General features: G+C 34.2%; 1 protein-coding gene across 2 annotated transcripts in view; it reads right to left on the bottom strand.

Annotated features, from left to right (window-relative positions):
• drd2l (dopamine receptor D2 like) overlaps positions 1-22779 on the bottom strand; it is a 49462-nt gene that overhangs the window by 9556 nt on the left and 17127 nt on the right. The window contains exons 3-5 of one of the 2 annotated variants that reach the window (XM_068213911.2): positions 22135-22457; positions 19692-19801; positions 10773-10909 (exon numbers count right to left, since the gene is read on the bottom strand). In XM_068213911.2, coding sequence (XP_068070012.2) covers positions 10773-10909; positions 19692-19801; positions 22135-22457 — 570 coding nt within the window. 2 annotated transcript variants of the gene reach the window in all.

Raw genomic sequence — 22779 nt, 5'->3', positions numbered from 1 at the left:
TCTGCCAGTTTTGCCCTTGAGTGAGTCTCTAAAGCAGAATGTTGGACACAGGATTAGATAAATGTGATGTAAAGGGGCTGTAAAACAGCAAAGCCGGACACTGAAAGTCAGAGTGTTAAATCCCACACTGCGCTTGTGTGTGGATCTCCATCTCCATCCGTAAAATCGCAATGAGCTTTTTTCCCTCAGTGTATAATTATCACGTCCGCACTGCGGGTGATCGGTGTGTGTTTGAACTCTGTGCTGAAGCTGTAAAGATCAGTGATCATACATGTCACATACAGTATTCAGGGTTTCATACAGGTTTATCTTTGGGGGGTTGACTTGATCAATTTTTTATGGTGTCCTTCCTCAGAAATCCTCAGCAGTATCTGCACTGACAAAATGAAGAGTTTTTCCTTAAAACAAGCAAAATTATCTGCCAATAGATTAAGCTTTGAAATAAAAGTGTTTTGCTTACCCCATTGGCAGATTATTTTGCTTGTTTTAAGGTAAATAATAAATTAAATTAGTTTTATTATTTTTTTAAACCTACATACACTCACTGGCCACTTTATTAGGTACACCTCACTAGTACCTGGTTGAACCCCCTTTTGCCTTCAAAACTGCCTTAATTCTTCGTCTTATAGATTTAACAAGCTACTGGAAATATTCCTCAGAGATTTTGCTTCATATTGACATGATGACATCATGCATTTGTCGGCTGCATATCCATGAGGCCACCACATCCCAAAGCTGCTCTATTGGATTGAGCTCTGGGGACTGTGGAGGCCATTTGAGTACAGTGAACTCATCGTCATGTTCAAGAAACCAGTCTGAGATGATTGAGCTTCATGACATGCTGCGTTATCCTGCTGGAAGTAGCCATCAGAAGATGGAGACACTGTGCTCATAAAGGGATGGACATGGTCAGCAGCAATACTCAGGTAGGCTGTGGCGTTGATGCTCAATTGGTACTAATGGACCCAAAGAAAATCCCCCCCACACCATTACACCACCACCACCAGCCTGAACCACTGATACAAGGCAGGATGATCCATGCTTTCATGTTGTTGAGGCCAAATTGTGAGCCGAGCATCCGAATGTGTCAGCAGAAATGGAGACTCATTAGTGCCCACCATTCTCATTAAGTGTGGTTAATATTAACTTAAACAAATTAATATTTATTGCTTAATTATCTTTTCTGCTTAGTCCCTTTATTATTCTGGGGTCGCCACTGCGGAATGAACCACCAACTTGTCCAGCATATGTTTTACACAGGGGATGCCCTTCCAGCCACAACTTATCTCTGGGAAACATCCATACACAGCCAATTTAGCTTACCCAATGGACCTGTACCGCATGGGTTTGGACTGTGGGGGAAACCGCAGCTCCCAGAAGAAACCCACACAATGCAAGGGGAACATGCAAACTCCACACAGAAACGCCAACTGACCCAGCCGAGGCTCGAACTAGCAACCTTCTCGCTGTGAGGTGAATGTGCTACCCACTGTGCCCCCGTGCATCCTATTTGAATTATAAAAAGCAGTAAACTAACACTGTAACAAACTGTTTTTTTAACTTAAGAGGTTTTGTCTTGTTTTTAGTCCAAATATATCTAAAAATCCTAAATTAAGGAGCATTTCATACACAAACAAAAAATATTGTCGTGTTTTCCCTTTGATGTAATATTATTGATGTAATATTTGATGTAATATTATTTGGTGTAATGTTATTGATGTAATATTTGATGTAATATTTGATGTAATATTATTTGGTGTAAAGTTATTGATGTAATATTTGATGTAATATTATTGATGTAATATTATTGATGTAATATTCAATGTAATATTATTGGTGTAATATTTAATGTAATATTATTTGGTGTAATATTATTGATGTAATATTTAATGTAATATTATTGGTGTAATATTTAATGTAATATTATTTGGTGTAATATTATTGATGTAATATTTAATGTAATATTATTGATGAAATATTATTGATGGAATATTATTGATGGAATATTTTTGATGTAATATTATTTGATGTAATACTATTGATGTAATATTTGATGTAATATTTGATGTAATATTTGGTATAATATTATTGATGTAATATTTGATGTAATATTATTGATGTAATATTTGGTATAATATTATTGATGTAATATTTGATGTAATATTATTGATGTAATATTTGGTATAATATTATTGATGTAATATTTGATGTAATATTATTGATGTAATATTTGATGTAATATTATTGATGTAATATTATTGATGTAATATTTAATGTAATATTATTGGTGTAATATTTAATGTAATATTATTTGGTGTAATATTATTGATGTAATATTTAATGTAATATTATTGATGAAATATTATTGATGGAATATTATTGATGGAATATTTTTGATGTAATATTATTTGATGTAATACTATTGATGTAATATTTGATGTAATATTTGATGTAATATTTGGTATAATATTATTGATGTAATATTTGATGTAATATTATTGATGTAATATTTGGTATAATATTATTGATGTAATATTTGATGTAATATTATTGATGTAATATTTGGTATAATATTATTGATGTAATATTTGATGTAATATTATTGATGTAATATTTGATGTAATATTATTGATGTAATATTATTGATGTAATATTTGATGTAATATTTGGTATAATATTATTGATGTAATATTTGATGTAATATTATTGATGTAATATTTGGTATAATATTATTGATGTAATATTTGATGTAATATTATTGATGTAATATGTGATGTAATATTATTGATGTAATATTTGATGTAATATTATTGATGTAATATTTGATGTAATATTATTGATGTAATATTTGATGTAATATTTGATGTAATATTTGGTATAATATTATTGATGTAATATTTGATGTAATATTATTGATGTAATATTTGGTATAATATTATTGATGTAATATTTGATGTAATATTATTGATGTAATATTTGGTATAATATTATTGATGTAATATGTGATGTAATATTTTTGATGTAATATTTGATGTAATATTATTGATGTAATATTTGATGTAATATTATTGATGTAATATTTGATGTAATATTTGGTATAATATTATTGATGTAATATTTGATGTAATATTATTGATGTAATATTTGGTATAATATTATTGATGTAATATTTGATGTAATATTATTGAAGTAATATTTGGTATAATATTATTGATGTAATATTTGATGTAATATTATTGAAGTAATATTTGGTATAATATTATTGATGTAATATTTGATGTAATATTATTGATGTAATATTTGATGTAATATTATTGATGTAATATTTGGTATAATATTATTGATGTAATATGTGATGTAATATTTTAGATGTAATATTTGATGTAATATTATTGATGTAATATTTGATGTAATATTATTGATGTAATATTTGGTATAATATTATTGATGTAATATTTGATGTAATATTTGGTATAATATTATTGATGTAATATTTGATGTAATATTATTGATGTAATATTTGGTATAATATTATTGATGTAATATTTGATGTAATATTATTGATGTAATATTTGGTATAATATTATTGATGTAATATTTGATGTAATATTATTGATGTAATATTTGATGTAATATTATTGATGTAATATTATTGATGTAATATTTAATGTAATATTATTGGTGTAATATTTAATGTAATATTATTTGGTGTAATATTATTGATGTAATATTTAATGTAATATTATTGATGAAATATTATTGATGGAATATTATTGATGGAATATTTTTGATGTAATATTATTTGATGTAATACTATTGATGTAATATTTGATGTAATATTTGATGTAATATTTGGTATAATATTATTGATGTAATATTTGATGTAATATTATTGATGTAATATTTGGTATAATATTATTGATGTAATATTTGATGTAATATTATTGATGTAATATTTGGTATAATATTATTGATGTAATATTTGATGTAATATTATTGATGTAATATTTGATGTAATATTATTGATGTAATATTATTGATGTAATATTTGATGTAATATTTGGTATAATATTATTGATGTAATATTTGATGTAATATTATTGATGTAATATTTGGTATAATATTATTGATGTAATATTTGATGTAATATTATTGATGTAATATGTGATGTAATATTATTGATGTAATATTTGATGTAATATTATTGATGTAATATTTGATGTAATATTATTGATGTAATATTTGATGTAATATTTGATGTAATATTTGGTATAATATTATTGATGTAATATTTGATGTAATATTATTGATGTAATATTTGGTATAATATTATTGATGTAATATTTGATGTAATATTATTGATGTAATATTTGGTATAATATTATTGATGTAATATGTGATGTAATATTTTTGATGTAATATTTGATGTAATATTATTGATGTAATATTTGATGTAATATTATTGATGTAATATTTGATGTAATATTTGGTATAATATTATTGATGTAATATTTGATGTAATATTATTGATGTAATATTTGGTATAATATTATTGATGTAATATTTGATGTAATATTATTGAAGTAATATTTGGTATAATATTATTGATGTAATATTTGATGTAATATTATTGAAGTAATATTTGGTATAATATTATTGATGTAATATTTGATGTAATATTATTGATGTAATATTTGATGTAATATTATTGATGTAATATTTGGTATAATATTATTGATGTAATATTATTTGATGTAATACTATTGATGTAATATTTGATGTAATATTTGATGTAATATTTGGTATAATATTATTTATGTAATATTTGATGTAATATTATTGATGTAATATTTGGTATAATATTATTGATGTAATATTTGATGTAATATTATTGATGTAATATTTGGTATAATATTATTGATGTAATATTTGATGTAATATTATTGATGTAATATTTGGTATAATATTATTGATGTAATATTTGATGTAATATTATTTGGTGTAATGTTATTGATGTAATATTTGATGTAATATTTGATGTAATATTATTTGGTGTAATGTTATTGATGTAATATTTGATGTAATATTTGATGTAATATTATTTGGTGTAATGTTATTGATGTAATATTTGATGTAATATTATTTGGTGTAAAGTTATTGATGTAATATTTGATGTAATATTATTGATGTAATATTATTGATGTAATATTTAATGTAATATTATTGGTGTAATATTTAATGTAATATTATTTGGTGTAATATTATTGATGTAATATTTAATGTAATATTATTGATGAAATATTATTGATGGAATATTATTGATGGAATATTTTTGATGTAATATTATTTGATGTAATACTATTGATGTAATATTTGATGTAATATTTGATGTAATATTTGGTATAATATTATTGATGTAATATTTGATGTAATATTATTGATGTAATATTTGGTATAATATTATTGATGTAATATTTGATGTAATATTATTGATGTAATATTTGGTATAATATTATTGATGTAATATTTGATGTAATATTATTGATGTAATATTTGATGTAATATTATTGATGTAATATTATTGATGTAATATTTAATGTAATATTATTGGTGTAATATTTAATGTAATATTATTTGGTGTAATATTATTGATGTAATATTTAATGTAATATTATTGATGAAATATTATTGATGGAATATTATTGATGGAATATTTTTGATGTAATATTATTTGATGTAATACTATTGATGTAATATTTGATGTAATATTTGATGTAATATTTGGTATAATATTATTGATGTAATATTTGATGTAATATTATTGATGTAATATTTGGTATAATATTATTGATGTAATATTTGATGTAATATTATTGATGTAATATTTGGTATAATATTATTGATGTAATATTTGATGTAATATTATTGATGTAATATTTGATGTAATATTATTGATGTAATATTATTGATGTAATATTTGATGTAATATTTGGTATAATATTATTGATGTAATATTTGATGTAATATTATTGATGTAATATTTGGTATAATATTATTGATGTAATATTTGATGTAATATTATTGATGTAATATGTGATGTAATATTATTGATGTAATATTTGATGTAATATTATTGATGTAATATTTGATGTAATATTATTGATGTAATATTTGATGTAATATTTGATGTAATATTTGGTATAATATTATTGATGTAATATTTGATGTAATATTATTGATGTAATATTTGGTATAATATTATTGATGTAATATTTGATGTAATATTATTGATGTAATATTTGGTATAATATTATTGATGTAATATGTGATGTAATATTTTTGATGTAATATTTGATGTAATATTATTGATGTAATATTTGATGTAATATTATTGATGTAATATTTGATGTAATATTTGGTATAATATTATTGATGTAATATTTGATGTAATATTATTGATGTAATATTTGGTATAATATTATTGATGTAATATTTGATGTAATATTATTGAAGTAATATTTGGTATAATATTATTGATGTAATATTTGATGTAATATTATTGAAGTAATATTTGGTATAATATTATTGATGTAATATTTGATGTAATATTATTGATGTAATATTTGATGTAATATTATTGATGTAATATTTGGTATAATATTATTGATGTAATATGTGATGTAATATTTTTGATGTAATATTTGATGTAATATTATTGATGTAATATTTGATGTAATATTATTGATGTAATATTTGGTATAATATTATTGATGTAATATTTGATGTAATATTTGGTATAATATTATTGATGTAATATTTGATGTAATATTATTGATGTAATATTTGGTATAATATTATTGATGTAATATTTGATGTAATATTATTTGGTGTAATATTATTGATGTAATATTTGGTATAATATTATTGATGTAATATTTGATGTAATATTATTTGGTTTACTCCATTAGCAGATTTCTTAGCTTGTTTAAGGGAAAAACTGACTTAATTTTGACTCATTATTACTGAAAACAAGACAACAGGTTTTGCTTGTCTAGAAAAAGCTTCTTGATTTCAGAATTGTAAGATATTTGGACTAGAAACATTACAAAAACCCAAAGTAAGAGAACCTTTTTGTTGCAGTGCAGCTCAGTTTGTCAAGGTCTAAAAGTAATTCTCTCTGAATTTATTTATTATTACCATCACGTGTATCGAAAGCAAAGTTGAGAACCGGCACGTTTAATCGGCGTTTTTGTCTTGAAGTTTGAAGTGTTTGTGTTCATGATGATGTGAAGTTGAGCTCACGTGTGTCTGCATTTCAGGGACCTTCACAGATCATCCAACAATCTAACACAATATCAGAGTTTCAACCATTGAGTCAAGGCTGACGCTGCTTTTACCTTCACAAAAGCAGCCGATCGCTCAAAATTCAAGAGTCCTGTTTATGCAACAACGTGCTTGCAAAGAGGACAGAACATTCATTTACAAAGCTCGATGTGCTGCTTTATGACTCCGTGTCCTACACTACATGTGATGTGCTATAATTTCTATGTTAAAAGGATTTTTTTCTGTCAGAACTATCTGCGACTGCAATGCGCAAAATGTCAACCCAGGCTCATTCTGAATACGTAGCCCTATATACATTTCTGGAAAGAGCAAAATACATCACAAGAGCTAGTTTTTGTTTTCGCTAATCCAGACTCGCTCCTTTTGAGGCAGGAACTGGCAGACATGCAACAACTTTAAGCATAAGGTAAACATAAAGTAACAGTCTCCATCCGGAGCTCCTTGTAAACAGTCGACACTTGTAAACACTCGCTCCATCGGACTCGAGCGGCTCTCGGTCCTGCACAGGCTCGTCAGTGATTTCCAGCTGACCGATCACAGAGCTTGCGCTACGCATTGATAAGTCGTGTAGTTACATTTTTTGAGAGGTACATGTCAGCGAGGGCTATGCTTTAACGCGTAGGCTGCGCTGTAGCATACGTGTGCGATTGACGCAGAAGTATAAATCAGCCTTAACTGACTGACTGACAGACCGACCCCCCCAGCCACCACCCAGGGTTGGCCCTGCATATTTGGGGGCCCTAAGCAGAATAATTTTGGGGCCCTACCTTGCCCTAAATGGAGGAGAGGAGGTGGCAGGGGGTTGATGGGGGGCTTTGAAATAATAACAATAATAATAATAATAAACGTGAATCCCCTGTGTACTCAAATGGAGCTTTATTAGCACATTGCTCCAACATTACAATGCTATTATAACATTAGGAAGTAATAACTTTATTAACACACTGCTCCAATAATATGACATATTATAATATCAAAAACTGTCCGTAACGCTAAATCAGTGGGAGCCCTGAGCTTGTTTCTTTGCAACGAGATGGTCCCATCTGGGGGTAATGGCAGACAAAAGCCCCTTTCACACATACAGATCTTTCCGGTAAATTACCGGCAAATTTCCTAAAAGGTGTGTATTTGTGACCAGGGCCTTTTTTAAAATACCGGTAAATTCGTTCTGGCTATTTTCCGGAAAGAGTAGTTGTAACATTACCGGTAATTTGCCGGAATGCTGCGCTGTGTGAATGCAGAAGGAAGATTGCTGGAAAGAGCGCGTGCACGTCTAGAACGTGCTGACGTGAGACGCCGGCTTTAGCCAATCAGAACAGTCAGACGCATTCACGTCCGCGCGGTTTATGAGAATAAAAGCCTTGAATATTTTTCCAGACACATTTAGCTGCTGGAAGTTAGTCAGATAACATTTATATGTTTATCTTAATGCCAACCATGTAAATAATTATCGATAAAATGCTTATGATAAGCCGTTGTTTGTTTACCTTCAAGCTTTGCGTGTGCCCGTGAAACAGCCCGTGAGCGCCAGCACACACACATATCATGCAAGTCCAATATGCCTCTGTTCACGCGCCGTCCCCACAAATCCAGTTTGGCTTTAAATGCAGCTACTTTATCTGCCAACTTAAAGATAATTAATTCTTGTGCGGCCCGGTACTGATTGATCCACAAACCGGTACCGGTTCGCGGCCCGGGGGCTGGGGACCACTGATCTAGAGTGTTTAAAACATGCTTGATTAACTTGCCAAACAGACTGAAGATTTTTTAAAAGGTTCTAGATTGAGTTTTTTGTTTGTTTTAATCAATTCCAAAAGTAAAATATCTGCAATGAAAGACAGCGAGCAATAATTAGACAAAAGTGAAAATGCATTACTGAGTAATAAAATGTACAGGGTGGGGCATTTATATGGATACACCTCAATAAAATGGGAATGGTTGGTGATATTAACGTCCTGTTTGCGGCACATTAGGTAAAGTTTATTTATAAACAAATTTCGAGAGGATCACGTGCTTATGATTGTTCACAGCTGTTCCAACTTTAGCTGATAACTGATTATCCTATCAGACGATCCTTAACTCGCTATAAATAACCAGACTTTTCTCATCTCAATATCTTCGTCTCAAAGAACCCCCCCACCCACCCAACCCTACTTTCCCTCCTTTCTAACGGGCGTCACGGTGGCCAGCGATTAGCGCTGTTGCCTCACAGCAAGAATGCCCCTGGTTTAATTCCTTTCCAAACCAGACAGCATTTCTGTGCGGAGTTTGCTCATTCTACCGGTGGTCACGTGGGTTTTCCCCGGGTCCTCTGGTTTTCTCCCACAGTTCAAAAACAAGCACCCTAAACAATTAATCCAAAATAGTTTAGCTAAACTCTGAGCACACCTTCAGCATCCATATCTGGGGGAGGGGGAGTCATCGAGATCTACCTGAGCTCAAACTCCCCTCTCGCCTTGCAACGGGAGGGAGCCCAGGGCTCGAGGATCTTATAAGCTCAGGGCTCTATCCCGGGACAGCACGCCAAATTAGCTGTATTATCAATCATCAGCTAAGTGTGAACTCTTGAATATATGTGAGGGGCAAACTTTTCAAGATGGGTGGTGGCCATGGTGGCCATTTTTAAGTCGGCCATCTTGGATTCAACTTTTGCTTTTTCAATAGGACGAGGGTCATGTGACACATCAAACTTATTGGGAATTTCACAAGAAAAACAATGGTGTGCTTGGTTTTAACTTTATTCTTTCATGAGTTATTTACAAGTTTCTGACCACTTATGAAATGTGTTCAATGTGCTGCCTATGGGCGCACATATAAACGCAAATGCATTTGCTATTTAAACAGCGTGGTGCAAAACGTCAAAACGACTCTTGCGTTGAAACTAGCAAATAACAATTGCGTCGCGCCTTGCGCTACATTGTGCTGGGTGTATGATAGAGCCCTACGTCTTTAACATCACCATTAGTACTTAAAAGCGATGCTGAAATTATCTTCTCGTCGTCATTTTCTCCCTCAGTTTTTCTACACCTGGAAAAGAACGTTAGTTTAGTTTCATTGGGCTCGCGTTCGTGGTGACCGGTTGGTCTTGCAGGTTTCCTTAGAAGAACAAACTCCGACCGCGAGAACAAAGAACACATTTGAGAAATGAGATGGAGCTAGCTTACTGTAAATCACATGACTTATATTATTATTTCAACTTTGATAAAGTCATGATTTTTTTTTCTTTTCATTGAAAATGTATAAATATTTAAGTACTAAAGCACTGACAATGAAGGAAATTTGTAAAATCAAATAAAATGATTTCAGCAAAGAAAAGCGGCTCGCACCACTAGCAGGTTGTGGGGGCCCCCTAGTAACAGCAGGGGCCCTCAGCAGCCACTTAGTTTGCTCATAAGAAAGGTCGGCTATGTGTGTGTGTGTGTGTGTACCAGTGTTGTTGAGGCCGAACAGCAGTGGGCAGGAGATGGCGAAGGACAGAAACCAGACGACAGCGATCATCAGAGCGACGCGTCTCCTGGAGCTGTAGCGTGTGTTGTAGAGCAGCGGCATGGCCACCGCTGTGTACCTGCACACACACACACACACACACACACACACACACACACACACACACACACACACACACACACACACACACACACACACAATCAATGTTTCTACTGCACAGACTCAATATTCTCTCCTCTCCCCCAAACCAACCCCAAACTCCACCCTCACAGCAAATAATCTGCACTTTTACATCATCTAAATACTTTCTTCATCCATTCTGTGTGATTTATAGACATGTTTACCAGTGGGGGACTCAATTTAAGTCCCCATGAGCCTGTGTGCATTCAGGTCCCTATAGGCATGTAAAAACAAAAACACACACACACACAGAAAAACACATATAGAACATTGAAACACACATTTGACACACAAAACTAAACAGACACATTCAAGCACAGACAAACACACACACACAGGCAAGGCCAATTTATTTCTATAGCACATTTTCTACACAGTGGCAATTCAAAGTGCTTTACATAAACAGCAATAAAAGAAGCAAGTATAAGAAAAAAAAAACAATAAAAGTGATGTAAAATGTGTTATAAAAGAATGAAAGAGAAGAGAAAAACATTATAGTGCGATCTGTCAGACGAAGCACAGTGCTCATTCAGTAAAGGCACAGCTAAACAGATGTGTGTTCAGTCTCGATGTGAATGTGCCTAATGTTGGAGCACATCTGATCATTTCTGGAAGCTGATTCCAGCAGCAGGGGGTGTAGTAGCTGAAAGCTGATTCACCCTGCTTTAACTGAAATAGACATATGCACATATTGAAACACACACACACACACACACGCATGCACACACACAGAGACACACACACACACATGCACACACACAGACAAAAAGAAACATACAGTGCACACACAAACTTGACACACAAACAGACAGACACACCCACACACAGGCACACATTTGCACAGACAAAAAAGACACATTTGGCACACACAAACACACAGAAAGATAAACATAACACACACACACACACACGCACGCACAGAAACATAACAACACCCCCTCCAACCCCCTCCCCCCCCACACACACACAAACAAAAAGAAACATATGGTGCGTGCACACACACAAGCACTCCCACACATGCACACAAACACACACCAACCATAATCACTGATCAATGGGCTGTGTGTTTGTCAATCTACTCATCAATAACATCAATCAAGAGTGCAGAAACACACAGCGCTTATTGATCTGACACACAGCATTAAATCTGACATCAGGAAATAATACACACACACAGAGAGAGAGAGAGAGAGAGAGAGAGAGAGAAAGAGAGAGAGAATCATTGTAAATATAATGATTATTATTGTTTTTATTACTGTTTTATCCTAAAACGTTGATTGTTAAATGTACAGTTTATTCTGATCTATTTTTGTATTGATTGGTATGAATAATATGATATGTTGAATAATAATATAATATATTGAATATTAGTGTGATATATTGAATAATATGATGTATTGTTAAAATTATATTAAATTTTTATATATTAATATTTAACCTTTTTTTTTTTTTTTTTACTACTATTTACGGCAAGGCAGTAGGCAGTGCTGTCGCCTCACAGCAAAAAACTTGCTGGATAAGTTGGCAGTTCATTCCGCTGTGGCGACCACAGATTAATAAAGGGACTAAGCCGACAAGAAAATGAATGAATACTACTATTTACTGTGTGCACTGTTTTTTTTTTTTTATTATATATGTGTGTTACTTTTTATGTAAACTTTATAACTGCTTTGGCAATACATTTGTAACATTTGTCATGCCAATAAAGCAATAAAAAAGAGGGAGGGAGAGAGAGAGAGAGAGAGGATATTGATTTAAACAGTGCTTTCTGTAACGATAAAGAAGAGAGTTTTGTTCATTTATTTTATGATTGTATTAATACACAGTTTTTTGGTGTGATCTTTTCTTTTTTGTGAAGCAGAGTACAAATATTGCATTGGAATTCAAAGACAAAGATGTTTTATTTCTTTATGAGAATACAGTCGACTTCAAAATGTGGCATATTGTTAATTTGCTCATTATATATGGACATTTTTTATTCATGAATGTAAATGGGCAGTGAAAAAACTTAATTTTACTCACTTTAAAATAGAAAATGGTCATTACCTATGCACGATAAAAGAAACAAAAAATACCAAAGCGAAAAGAACTGTTGATTATTTTAAAGCCTTCAATTTAGTTTTTTGAATAACTGTATTTTTTTATTTTCTTCTTATATTGTATTTGATGGGATGTTAATATAATGTTGTTATTGCCCTTGTATGTTCTGTGGTCTAAAATTGCAATAAAAAAAAGAGAGAGAGAGAGAGAGAGAGAGAGAAAAAGAGAGAGAGAGAAATGCAGAGAGAATCACGTCCTTAAACTACAACACCACAGATCTATTCAGTCTAAAACACACACACACCCTCCAGAAAGCAACTCAAAGAGGCATTTCTGAGACTCGCGCACAGACAAAACCTCCATTAATAATGAACATTAATAAGAAGAGAATTTCAGTTTAGACTCTGATGAATTGGCTGAAAATTTTAAAATGATTTGTATAGGATGAGTCAATGTTCTCCAATACATGCATATATAGATATATATGTGTGTGTGTGTGTAGAAACATATACACGCTTCAAGGACGAAAAAGTTTTCAAGCGTCAAAACAATGTCAAAAGTGTTATACACGATTAAAAGTCAGAACACCCATGATGAAAATCCTCTGTTGTAAGCTGTTTGGACAGAGCTGTGTGCAGGTAGTGTGTGTCCACGGTCATATTGGAGTGATAGAAACACAATAAGTCTCTTTTTTTAAATTTCCTGACGTTAAAATAAGATCCAAATCCCTCTCATTTTGAGGCCGACCATGACGTGACGAAGGAGTGCGGTATCCCCGCCCACCAACTTGATTGACAGCCACATATTAACATCTCTCCATGGACTACATAGACAGGACGTGCACAAACCAACCGGTATTAAAAGATCTGTTCAGGAAAATGTGCACTTCTAGTTTCGCTAGACTTGACTGCAGCATTTGACACATTATATCACAATATTTTGATTGAGCGTTTAAGATTGTGGGCTGACATTTAAGCAAATGTTTTATATTCGTTTAGTTCTGATCTCTTAGGGTGAACCTATATGCTGATGATACTCAGCTTTATATGCCCATCAAAATGGAAGAGAACTGTTTTATAGTCTTTGCTTACCTGTTTTAACAAGATTAGTACAGTACAGTTACTTTTGTAGTTGTAAAATATTTGTTAAAAAATTTGATTGAAGACAACAGTATAGGCCTACAGTCAATAGAAAAATCAATAAAAGCTGAAAAACAGCATAAATTCTGTATTAGGAAATATGAACTTATCAGAAATAAAGGAAATAAACCGCAATGCATACGTTTTTAATAAAGTATTTGATTGTTTTAGTACTAAATGTACAAATCTTTACAAAAAAAAGCACTTTATTTCACTGGTATTAGAATGAAAGAGCAGAGAAAGGCCAACACAATCTCACGGCAATTCGTAACTTTTTCATTTAGTGGCTAATTTGTATGAATTCGTACAATCTAATTCGTACAATTTAGTACGATTTGCTCATCACCCAATGACGACTGGGGCTAGGGGTGGCGTTAAGTGCCACGTCCCTTTTTAAAATCATACCATTTCGTACGACTCTAATTTCGTACAACTGAATTAGCCACTAAACTGACAAAACGTAAAATACTTACGTTTTCCCGTGAGATCAGGCTGGAAAGACCGTGCAGTATGATTGGAACTGGGCAAAAGGCTTAAGCATTTAAACGGCATGCTTTTAAATTGGAATGTGTTTCTCTTGTTTACCTGTGATCCGATCGAGCAAAAGGTGTCTCATTAGCGTGAAAGAGGGCAGCATCTGTCATGGTGAATTCGCCGACTTTCCCTGTCACATCTGCGTTGTCATCCTCGCCTTTCTCATAGTAATCTTCATAAACTACCAAACGTACGGTGCGCGATAGCCTTGAGAATGCCGGCGCGCAATGAGGAACAAGACTGACTGCATCAAACAGGCGCTCATATTATTGTGCAATGATAAGAAATAATCTAGATCGCCCCACCAAACACATGAAAACGAAAGTAATGACCATGCTTTAAAGAATTTAACAAGTAGAAAGTACAGATATTTGTGTAAAAATGTAAGAATCAAAATAAAAAGAAACAACTACTCAAGTACAGTAACGAAGTATTTGTACTTCGTTAGTTCCCAGTTCTTATTAGATTACATACCTAATATTATCATTGTATTGGAGTGCAGTGAGTGCATTTTCTGTGCTTCTGTATGGCTGTATTTACATTTCTGTCGTGTTTCGTCTGGTGCAAACAGCCAAATTGCTCATCACTGCAAATTTATTCACATAGCATGTTGTTAGGACACGGGTTACAATGTAACCCTGTTTGCTAATTAATAACCACCTCAATGTGGAACTCTGAATCTGCTTCTCATTTCAGAATCTGCTACTGTCCATCGGAGGTCGCAGTTACAAACGCACACTTTGACAGTCTTCCTATATAAATAAAATATGCTGTTTTCCATGAAGGCAACCTGGGGTACTGTAATATAATTGGCTAAACTGGCATTGGGCAGGTTAAATGACCAAAACAAAGACAGCCGTTAAGCTACGCAACGCACATTTTCAAAGCAGAATATCTGACTTCAGCATTGTTTTTCAGATAAACAAGAGTGTTCACTTAGTTTCTGAAGTATCTGCAAACATATTATGGCATTATTTATGCTTTAAAAGAGTTGAAAGCTTACAAACAGCACCTTTAATCTGTGATATATTTTAATAAGTACAGCACAGAATAATTAGCATGTTCCTAATAATTTGCATAATTTGCAGTGATGCACTGATATAATTATATCATACAATGAACATTATTTCACACATATATTGAGTTTAATTGCTTTTCAAATTTATTCACCAAAGTTGTTTGAAACATTAAAGCAGACACTTCCATTTTATATGCTTTAATATAATAAAGTTTAAGTTAAAGACTGTATATAAAATCACATGTCGACTTATTTAGTCACTTACACAGTTAGTTTACAGTTTTGTTTATTTATTCATTTTCTTTTGGCTTAATCTCTATTTCAGACGTCGCCACAGTTGAATGAATCACCAACTATTCAAACATATGTTTTACACAGCAAATGCCCTAACAGCTGCAACCCAGAACTGGGAAACACCCATACACACTCATTTATACACACACTCTCATACACTGCAGCCAATTTAGTCCATCAATCCCCCTATAGCGCATGTGTTTGGACTGTGGGGGAAACCAGAGCACCCGGAGGAAACCCACTACAACATGGGGAGAACATGCAAAGTCCACACAGAAACGCCAACAGACCCAGCCGGGACTCAAACCAGCGACCTTCTTGCTGTGAGGCCACAGTGCTAACCACTGAGCTGCCCTAGTTTTAATAAAAATAAAATAAAAAATAAATAGAAAAGTTCAAAAGTGTCATTTCCTGATTTGATTTAAATGCATAAATACTGTGAATAATTAAAAACTCGCACCTTTCAGTATAAATATAAGCATAATTTCATTTTAAATGTGTATAGAATTCACTGAAAGTTAGAAAGTGATCTGTGCTTCTCTTTGCTGCGCTTTCAGCTACAGTAATGATGCTTAACGCTTATATAATGATCAGAAATAATTATAAGCGAAGCGCTGTACGTCTGTCTCATTTCTGTATGACTTATTCATGTACGCAGATTTTAATGGCCACTTCCAATTTCCCAGCTCCGCTTTAATGAGGAGCAGCATTTGCTAAAACTCACCCGCAAGCGTAAAAGCGACTGTAACAAACGGCAGGATTTATAATTCATGATCTCCTCGGCTTGTAATAGCCTGGAGTGCGTTTAAACCCGAAGATTAATTCAGGTCAAGCGAAGCTGCAAACAAACACTGAGGCAAAACTGATCAGGAAACTGCTGACATGGTCATGCAGATGACTGGGATTACCGATAAATACGTACTGTATCTTATAAGCTTACGAACACTCAACACTATTCTGTGAGCATATCCCAAAAATTAACATATGAAATAGGCATGGGACGATAACCGGTTTCAAGGTTCTATCCATGATAGAACCGTTTCATATCACATGACCATTCGCGTACTCTGGGCATGCGCGTTCTAGTATAAACAGAAAGCATGCGTCTCGCTCGGCATTTGGTTATTGTTAGTCAACAAACGCCGGTTGAACATTAAACGCAATGGCAAAGAAAGCAAGAGAGGTATTTTTGTGGACAGACGACGAGGTCGAGATGTTACAAAATGTAACAAATAAATAACTGCACAATGGCGCCTAAAACAGACAATAGTGCAAACAACGCTCCCATTTCTGTGCCCGTGTTGTTGTTTCCAGTACAGTTGTTTCCGGTAGCGTTAAAGACATGTGATAGGGACTTTACGAATAAGGGAAGGATACGCAATGACACAAAAGCCCCAATCAGGTAGTGAATCTCAGCAGTCCCACCTCCGTTTTCAGATGTCTCAGTTTTTCCTCATTAACACTGAGACGGAGCAGCAGCGCTTCAGAATGAAAACCGGCTCTCCAGTGTTTTCAAAACGCTCCGTTTTCGGCGCTCGAGAACTCCGGCGTAGTGTGGACGGATGGCGTAACCGTAGCAAAACTCATGCGTTTTAAAACGAAAACGCATTAGTGTAAACAGGGCCTTAGTCACATGGTCAAGAAAGATACAAAATATGTGGTAAACTCTGCTCTGCCTCTTTTACTGGTCTGCTCCTCTCCTCCCCTCGAGTCTATCTTCTCTGACTCTACTGAAACCAGGCTAACTTCTGGGCCGGCTCTCTTTTGGCCCGTTTCCACTGAGTGGTACGGTACGGTTTGGTTTGGTACGCTTTTATGGCCGTTTCCACTGTCAAAAGGCGTACCGAACCGAACCGTACCAAACCACTTTTTCGGGACCCTTTCAAAAGGGTTATAACTGCAGAAAGGGTCCCAAAAGGTGGAGCTACACGCGCAGCTGAACGCTATTGGTTTACAGAGATACGTCATTCGTAGATGCAACAAGCCAGAATGTAAACAAAAGACCCGCCATGTTTGAAATACACAGCAAGGGATTACAGCGGAATTATAAATACATATGCAGCCATGGTCGATCCTGCAAACAAACCCTGTCGTCGTCATGATAAACAGCCACAAAGCCTTGGAGAAGAGCAGAATCACCCTGTGCCGCGTAGTTTTTTACGAGCCAGTCTGAAGCCCGAGTGGTTTCGCTTTCTTCCTTGCTTTCGCCGCGTGTCTCTATCTACAATAACAAACTTCTTGAGCTGATAATAATAACATGCACTTGATTATTGACAAGCTTTTGGAAACCTGATCCTGTGAGAAGCCGACAAACGAGAGTGACATATTCAGAAAGAAAAGGACAAACGCGAGAGTGGGGCGCAGAAAAAAGGCGAAGCCAAGGAGCACGTTATTTCTTCAGCAAACGTGAACAAACTGCCTTGTTTTAATCTTTATTATCACCTTTTGGACTAATATGAACTGGGAATGATGGAATGACTCTCTAACAGAGGCTTCATGTGCTGCTGAAGATTACAGACACTGATGAGAGGTTTTCACTGACTATAGGCTATACTTTGTGTTGTTTTGAACCTAATTAACGACGAAATGTCTGCTTTGTGTAGTTCTTCTGTAGTTGGTAACATATCAGAGAATGTAAGGGTCTGTATGTGTTCATATATGTTCATTTATTTATTTAATTAATATAATTACAGACGTTACAGTAGCCTATTTTGCACCATCATTGATCTGCAGTTATAATCAACTCCTGTTTATAGAAAAGTTAGTAATAAACATTTAAACACATGTATTTATGTGCATAAAGCATCTATTTTGTGAGAAGTGCTTTTCATATGATATGTGAGCGACCTGTGCAGCTTTATTGTAGACATTTTCTCGAGCGAAAATGACGTCGACTGAAACTTTGTCATACACCACGCCCACCAAAAGGGTACCCTTGGTAGTGGAAACGCAAGCCTGATAAAGGTGATCCGTATCGACCCAAACCGTACAGTACTGTACCAGTCAGTGGAAACGAGCCATTTGTCTCTCCCTCTCCTGTGTCTCTCCTTCTACCTCTGGTAAATTTAATTTTACATTTAAGCTGGGTACAATTTACATCATGTGTTTTATCACTTCGTATTTTATCATTTAATACAGTTATTTTGTAATTAATTCAGTTGTAACCAAAGAGAATTATTGTCATTAAATCATCTCATTTTCAAGTATTTGTGAATTACTTTTGATTTAACATCAACATTTAATTGCTCCATATTGCAATGCAATACAATCACATAACATCAACGCTCTCTCACGTTTTAAGCTATTAATACTGCCCTTATTTCCGTTTTTGGCATTAGATTGCAGATTAATAGTTTGACTAGAAATGTACTGTTTTTTTTACCATCAATACTGGTAACTTTTTAGTCGTTCGGCAGAACTACAGTTCTAACCGCTGTGGTTAAAACCCATTCCTACAAGGTTTTGAAGATACAGTCAGAATTATTAGCCCTAATTAAGTATTGGTCATTATTAGCCCAATGCACCGAAATATCAAATTGAACCAAATCAATGACATGATAATCAGACACATCCTATGAGAAAGGGAGGATTGATTGATTGCATCTGAAAGAATGAGTGTATCGCAGGGTTCCAGGTCATAAAACCTGTAGTCATGGAACTGTAGTAGTAAAACTGTGTATGAAGTCTGGTTTCACCTGTCGATGCTGATGGCGCACAGGTTGAGGATGCTGGCGGTGCACATCATCACATCCAGCGTTAGCAGAACATCACAGTGAATCCTGCTGAACCTCCACTCACCAACAACCTGCACAAACACACACACTTATGCAACACTCAACACACTCACAGACAAATTACATTTTATCTGAGTTTGGTAATTTAATTAAATTAAATATATATATATATATAACTAACATTTGATTTTACCATGAAAATGGAAATAAAACTGGAATTAATTAAAGAAATCTGATCATAGGGCTGTAATGATAAAAGCTTTCTTGAATTATGTTATTCATTGTGTTTTAACTATACACATTTAATATGTTCTATTAACGAGACATGCTTTTTAATTGTAAAACTTACATTTAATGAACAAACATTTTCAACTGAAAAAGTCAACACAGGCTCGTTAGAAATTTAATTTCACATTTGCATAAATTTACACAGTGCCCTCTAGTGGATTGCTCATCTGAAACACACAACCAAATGCACCAAACCATATACATATATTGTAAAATTATTAAAACAAGTTATGTGCCAGTAAACTCTCCACACATTGGTCAGAGTTTGATTTATTTTCCGGGATTCTGCTAAGCTGTTATACGTCCTTATTTTCAAGAGTTCACACTTAGCTGATGACTGTTTATAAAGCGTGTTTGGCATGCTGTCCCGGGAGAGAGCCCTGAGCTCATAAGATCCTCGAGCCCGGGGCTCCCTCTCATTGCAGGGCGAGAGAGGAGTTTGAGCTCAGATAGATCTGGAGAACTCCCCTACTGTAGTAGCTAATGAACAAATAGTGATTGCTCTTAAGAGATAACTACTTACTAGGGATGCACGATATATCGGCGCCCATATCGGTATCGGCCGCTAAATGCTATTTTTAAGATTATCGTTTCGATGTCATAATTAGGCCGATATATTTAAGCCGATAAATTAGGTAATTGTACAAACCTGCGTGCTGCGCTCGCGTGGGCGGACATGTTCAGACTTGTCCAGTGCACTATGGAGCTCTCCTCACACTGTTTATTCCTTCAAAGTCCGTCCTTTCTTTACGTGGGATTGCTGTGCGTTAATAACTCAGTAAGTAAACATGTTCCTTAACATTGTAGATGTGCTTGATTAAGAGTCATTGTGTATTTTGCTTTAAATCGCCTCAGGAAAAATATTACATGTGTAAACCTTTCCTGCTCTGTCTCTTTGTTGTGTTAGAGATATCAGGGGAGATTCATCAGGGGAGAACTCTTATCGTTGCAGCTGGTGAATGAAAGAGGACACATGTAACTTGGTCCAAAATATTTATTACTTTCAGTGTGGTACAACAAATAAGTCACCAAAGAGGGAACATCACAGAAAATGGTCTCATTGTTTAAAAACCGCTCCTCTTTTCTCTCTCTCTCTCTCTCTGTCTCACACACACACCCCAAACCGCAGCCCAGTCCCGTTGAAGGACCCGCACATTTTACAACACCTATAAACATAACGGTTGTTTGTAATCTGATTATTTGTTATTATCAACGCGTTGCTGGTCATGTGTTGTTGATGAGCAACTGGGCCAACCACTGGGCCACTGTGTTACTCATCTAGGAAAGGAGGAGGAGTAGGGGTGGAAGGGGGGATTCTTCAATTGAAGATGGCTGTGATATGGAACTGAGGGGATTTATAGTGTCTTGGGAATCATCTGATTGGTGAATCATGGATAATGCGGGACCAGCTGCAAGCAACTCATAAGCACGTGATCCTCTCGACATTAGTTTATAAATAAACTGCACTTAATTTATGATGATGAGAAATTTGAAAGGTTAAGGCTTGTAATTATATATATATATAGACACTTTCACTTTCATATTCAACAATCGTTCATTCATTCATTTTCCTTCGGCTTAGTCTCTGATTTACCAGAAGTCGCTACAGTGGAAAGAACCGCCAACTATTACAGCATATGTTTTACACAGTGGATACCCTTGCAGCTGCAACCCAGTACTGGGAAACACGCATACACTCATTTACACACACACTCATACACAACGGCCAATTCGGTTCATGCAATTCCCCTATAGCGCATGTGTTTGGATTGGAGCACCAGGAGGAAACCGAGCTGAGGGAATCTTTGATCAACTGTTTTGGCACAGAAACAAGCACAATTCTGTAGTTCACATATGCCCAAATATTTTACGTAGTAAAATATGTACTACTTAAGATATTTAAAGTCTCGCAAAAATGTACACAGCGCCCTCTAGTGGACTTGTCATCTGCAATATGCTCTGAAAGACACCCACGTTTCGCGAAAATGTATACCGAGACAAGCATTTCCAATGAGCTGAAAAGAACTTGGAATATGGGAAAAAATTTAGATTTCCTATGTTCCTGTGTGCCTATCAGGATTGCAGCAGTAAATGTGCAGCCTGCATGTTTACTGACCTCCAGATAGACGCCCCAGGGCATCACCAATGTGGCCAGCAGCAGGTCAGACACAGCCAGGGACACGATGAGGTAATTGGTGGTGGTCTGGAGCGCTTTCTCTCGGGACACCGCCACACACACCAACACGTTACCGAACACCACACAGAAGATCAGCAGCACCAGCAGCACGGCATAGAAGTTATACGGCGGAGAGGACGGAGATGGAGACACAGAGCAGTTCGACTGATGGAGAGACAAAAACACCGCGGAGGACGGAGACGCAGTGATGGTCAGCTCTTCTGTCACGTTCAGGACAGGCATGATGAAGATCCTCTGCCAACCTAAGAACGAACAATAAAACAATTATATAAACGGTGTATCTGACCACCCTACTGTCTAGGCAAGAGCTGGTATAAGATTCTGACAGTGTGAAAACCTTGGATACAAATATCATGGTATTGTGATCACTGCTCTAACATATTATCTTTTTAAATGTCAACAACTTTTAAAACTTTTATAGCAAATATTTTGGAACGGTAAACATGTCAGGCTAAATAATTAAAATCATTAACTTATTGAAAAACCAAATAAAACAGTTGTAAAAACACATACAAATGTAAATTGCATATACTGTAGGAACTGTATTACAGAACATTTCAGCGG

Source organism: Danio rerio, chromosome 16, assembly GCF_049306965.1.
Source record: "Danio rerio strain Tuebingen ecotype United States chromosome 16, GRCz12tu, whole genome shotgun sequence".
Taxonomy (NCBI): domain Eukaryota; kingdom Metazoa; phylum Chordata; class Actinopteri; order Cypriniformes; family Danionidae; genus Danio; species Danio rerio.
This window is presented reverse-complemented; position numbering and strand designations above follow the sequence as displayed.